We start from the raw sequence: 4,380 nt of genomic DNA, 5'->3' as shown, positions 1-4,380 counted from the left end.
TTGTTGATATTCGACTCCAACTCCAAGGTTGAATACCGCATTAACGTTTTTTGCCGGGCGGAACAAATTCTTTGTGGACAATACCCTTGGAATCATAAAAACAAATCAGCATTGTCTTCACGTTTGACTTCTCCATACGCAATTTTTTTGCCTTCCATTCAGCACAAATTTTCCCCCGGCTTAAATTCGTTTAAATGATGACTTATATCTACTCTCTAAATAAATGAACTATCAATCCTAAGTTTTGGGATATGTTATTTTTAACAGCTCATGTCTTTGCCCTTTGTTTCTACACAAACGTCAATATCGTCAAAATCAAACAAAAATCTGTAATTTTCCCTATCACTACTATACTCCAGTTCCTCATCAATATCTAAACTACTTAATGTTTCCCTACAACTACTTGTATCTGTTACTTCACAGAATCTGTCAGTTACTGCTGCCTTGCTTGTGGATGGTATGTATATATCATCGTTTTCTAAAATACTACTATCTTCATTCAATTTGAGAAAATTCTCAACTGTATTCCTACAATTTGCCTTCTCCTTACTCAAAAGGTTCGAAATTGTCCTTTTGTTCATTTTAAGATTCAAAAACATGTCTATAATATAATATAATAGTAATGAAATATGAATATATAAAACTCTCGTCGGTAAAATCTGAATAAAAAAAATAAATTAATTAATCAAAAAATTCACACGCAGCAAAATATATTGATGGTTTTACTAACACTAGAATTAAGTAGTGCGACAATTTCAATTATAAAACAAATATTTGTTTTCACATAATTCTAGCACTGCGCAGGCTGCTTTAAACATATAAAACAAATATTTATTTTTACATAAAATTTGCACTGCCCAATCCGCTTTAAAAACACATAAAACAAATATTTGTTTTTACATAATTCCAGGCGCGACGGACCCATAATGGGCGGCTTCCTGGTCAGCGTCTGTTCACCATGTTAGGTGCGGCTGATATTACAACTTGACCGGTACACAGCGCGGTGCACTGGGAGTCCCTGGATATCCTGACAGCGATGTCTGCGCTGGTGGGATGAAAGGGGTGATGTGAGCTTGCGCTGCCGAGGTGTTAGCCGCGTGGTGTATCAGTAAACAGCCACTTAGGTTCCTGGTCAGGGAGTATGCATTGGGCGCAGGAGTAGTAGCCTGCGTTGCCCCGGGCGAACGCCGGTCCGTCCGTGTTTTCCGGGACTGGTAAAGCGAAGGACAGGCCTCAGGGAACTGGGGTAGGAGCATGGTCTCCGAGGGTACACCCGCTCCTGTCTATTTCGGCCCGCCTCCCTACACACGATGCGCTGTAAGAACTTAACATATGGAGAATTATCTGAGAAAAGAAACCCAAAGTAATAGTAGCAGTTTACATGACTGCTTGTCGAGCAACGGCACTCAAAGCCCTGGCAATAGTATCGCAGAATCGTCCAGGAGAATTCCGACCTTTAGTGGTCCTTGGGTCGAAGCTGACCCCTTTAGACGCGCACCAAGACTGATGCGATCACCGAAACAGGGGCTCACGGTGGAAAGGCCTGAAAGAGCGAGATCGTCACCACCAGGGCTGCAAGACAGCACGCCGCGAAAGGAACTTACGCAACCAAAAGGAGATATTATGTCTGAGCTGGGAGATATGATCAATAGGCTAACTGAGGCAATGAAGCCGCCTCAACGATCGTTCAACAACCAGATACGTGATCTGCTAACTTCTGTGACGAAGCTCCACGAACGCGCTCAAAGCGAGTACAACAACAAAATCAAAGCAGCCAAACGAAATGTCTTTTAAAGACACACAGGAGTGGATTCAACACCGAAAAGGCGCCGCGAGGATGAGCAACTAGCGCGCAAGACTCCACCAAAGAAAAAAGCAATACAAGAAGAAATGCAAAAGAGGCCCACTGCCAACAAAAGGAATGAAGACGACATTCCTACAAAAGGAAGGAAAGAGGATGAAAAAGAAAACGACTGGATTCAGGTGACGCCCAAAACGCCAAACACGAAGAAGAAGGCCGTTTAGGTCCCACGTCCGAGACCGGACGCAATCATAATTTCACGCTCTGGAAGCATGACTTACAGCGACATACTCAGGGCTGTCAAGAAGGAGGACACCCTCAAAGAAATTGGGGAGGACGTGTCGTGCATCAGAAAGACGGCGAAAGGCGAGATACTCCTGGAAATGAAAAAGGCGCAAATGACAAACACGGGTACATACGAAAGGGAGATATGTAAGGTGTTAGGGGACCAGGCACAAATAAGAGCCTTAACCCATGAAGTATCTGTAGAGATCCGCGACCTAGATGAGGTAACAACCTAAGAAGACATCGTGAATGTAATCCAAACAAAATTTATTGAGCTAAGCTCCTTCAGGGAAAGCTCAATTAAAAGTATGAGACAGGCATACGCGGGTACGCAAACGGCAGTGATCAGCATTCCGGCATCGGACGCAAGAAAATTAATTGATGCACGCAAAATCAAAATAGGATGGGTAATATGCAGAATAAGGGAGAAGTCGAACCTTAGGAAGTGTTTCAGATGCCTGGAATATGGGCATTTGGCGAGGGTATGTACCAGCGAGAATGACAGAAGCAAGTGTTGTGCAAAATGTGGTGGAACGGGACACTTCGCAAAAGAATGCGTCAAAAAGCCGTTTTGTGCGTCATGCAAATCAAACGGAAAAAGGATACGGATCACCGAATGGGAAGTTTGAAATGTCCCCTCTACCAAGTACAAAAGGCGAAATGAGAGTTGTGCAAATCAACCTAAATCATTGCGAAGCGGCCCAAGAGTTACTGAAACAGACAATCTACGAGAAGAAGATAGATGTGGCGATAGTCTGTGAGCAGTATAAAAACATTAGTGCTGGTACCTGGATTTCCGATAAAGAAAGCAAAGCTGCCATATGGGCCTGTGGGGAAAACCCATTCCAAGACAAGCCGCTCTTGGGGAAATCTTATTATACGCGAGCGAAAATAGGCGGAATCTATTTTTACAGTTGCTACCTCCCTCCGAGTGTACTACAAGGTGTTCATGAACAGATCCTTGATGAATTAGTTCAGGACGCCCTTACTACTACACCAAATGTGATAGCAGGCGACTTTAACGCGTGGGCAATCGAGTGGGGTAGTAGCAAGACAAACCGGCGGGGTAATGCTTTGCTCAAAACGTTCGCAGATATAAGTACCTTCGAGAAGAATGGCCGCGGATCGATTATAGACATTACGTTCGCCAGCAACTCACTGGCTCGATCTGCACATTGGAAAGTGTGCGACTTCTACACACATATCGATCATCTTGCCATTATGCTTGAAATCTGCAAGAAGCCGCGAAACCAAGGCAGTCTAAAAAAGCCACGGAAAAAAGTATGGAAGGTGGAAACGCTAGATGAGAACATCTTCGACCTCATACTGGATGAAAAAATGGGTAGCTCAACCGACTTAGACCAACAAACTGAAAGCCTGCGACGCGGCCATGTGTAGAAAAAGGCAAAACGCACACCGAAGGTCCGCATACAGGTGGAACGGGGAGATTAGCGCACTAAGAAGCGAATGTCATAGAGCGAGACGCCTCTCCCAAAGAAGCTTAGGTACGCCAGAACAAACGAGTCTGCGAGAATAATTTAAAAGCAAGCGGAATGAGTTTAAAAAGGCTATTACGAGAAGTCAGACCTTAAGCTTCAAAAAACTATGCGAGAAGGTAGATGAAAATCCATGTGGAGACGCCTATAAAATAGTAATTGCTAAGATCAAGGGGGGTAAAAACCAGGCACCAACCTGTGCTACACTGCTAGAGAAAGTAGTGAAAACGCTCTTCCCATCGCAAGAGCAGCATACGAGCAGAGGAATATCATCAGTGGTCGAAATTTTGCCAATCGACGAGGAGGAGGTAGTAGAAGTGGCGGAAAGATTCGGCAATACAAAGGAGCCAGGACTTGATGGCATCCCAAACAAGGCGCTTAAGATTGCTGTTAAACACAACAAGAAGGCCTTCGCGGAAATTTTTTCTAGGTGTCTAAACGAAGGCGTTTTCACAAGAGTATGGAAAAAACAGCGACTGGTTCTCCTCCATAAACCAAACAAACCGGCGGGCGAGCCGAGTGCGTATAGACCACTTTGTATGATCGACACGATGGCCAAAATATTGGAGAAAAAATATATAAAAAAATATTGCGCAGTTGTCACATTTGACGTCAAAAATGCTTTAAAGGGCTTTAGAGGCAAGAAACACTCCGGGATATCTGACAAGGATAATCAGTAGCTATCTGTCTGGTAGACTGTACGACACCGATGCCGTTCAAGAAAGCTACGTGGTGACAGGTGGAGTAACGCAGGGCTCCATATTGGGTATATGACGGGGTGCTACGCCTACCGCTGCC

General features: G+C 44.2%; 1 protein-coding gene across 1 annotated transcript; it reads left to right on the top strand.

Annotated features, from left to right (window-relative positions):
* Positions 1–2,584: 2,584 nt before the first annotated feature.
* LOC120780849 lies at positions 2,585–3,484 on the top strand. Its single transcript, XM_040113088.1, has one exon. The coding sequence runs from the start codon at positions 2,585–2,587 to the stop codon at positions 3,482–3,484; it is 900 nt and encodes a 299-aa protein (XP_039969022.1).
* The last annotated feature ends 896 nt before the right edge of the window (positions 3,485–4,380 follow it).

Source organism: Bactrocera tryoni, unplaced genomic scaffold, assembly GCF_016617805.1.
Source record: "Bactrocera tryoni isolate S06 unplaced genomic scaffold, CSIRO_BtryS06_freeze2 scaffold_25, whole genome shotgun sequence".
Taxonomy (NCBI): Eukaryota; Metazoa; Arthropoda; class Insecta; order Diptera; family Tephritidae; genus Bactrocera; species Bactrocera tryoni.
The sequence above is the reverse complement of the archived record's forward strand: the minus strand, read 5'-3'. Positions and strand labels throughout refer to the sequence as shown.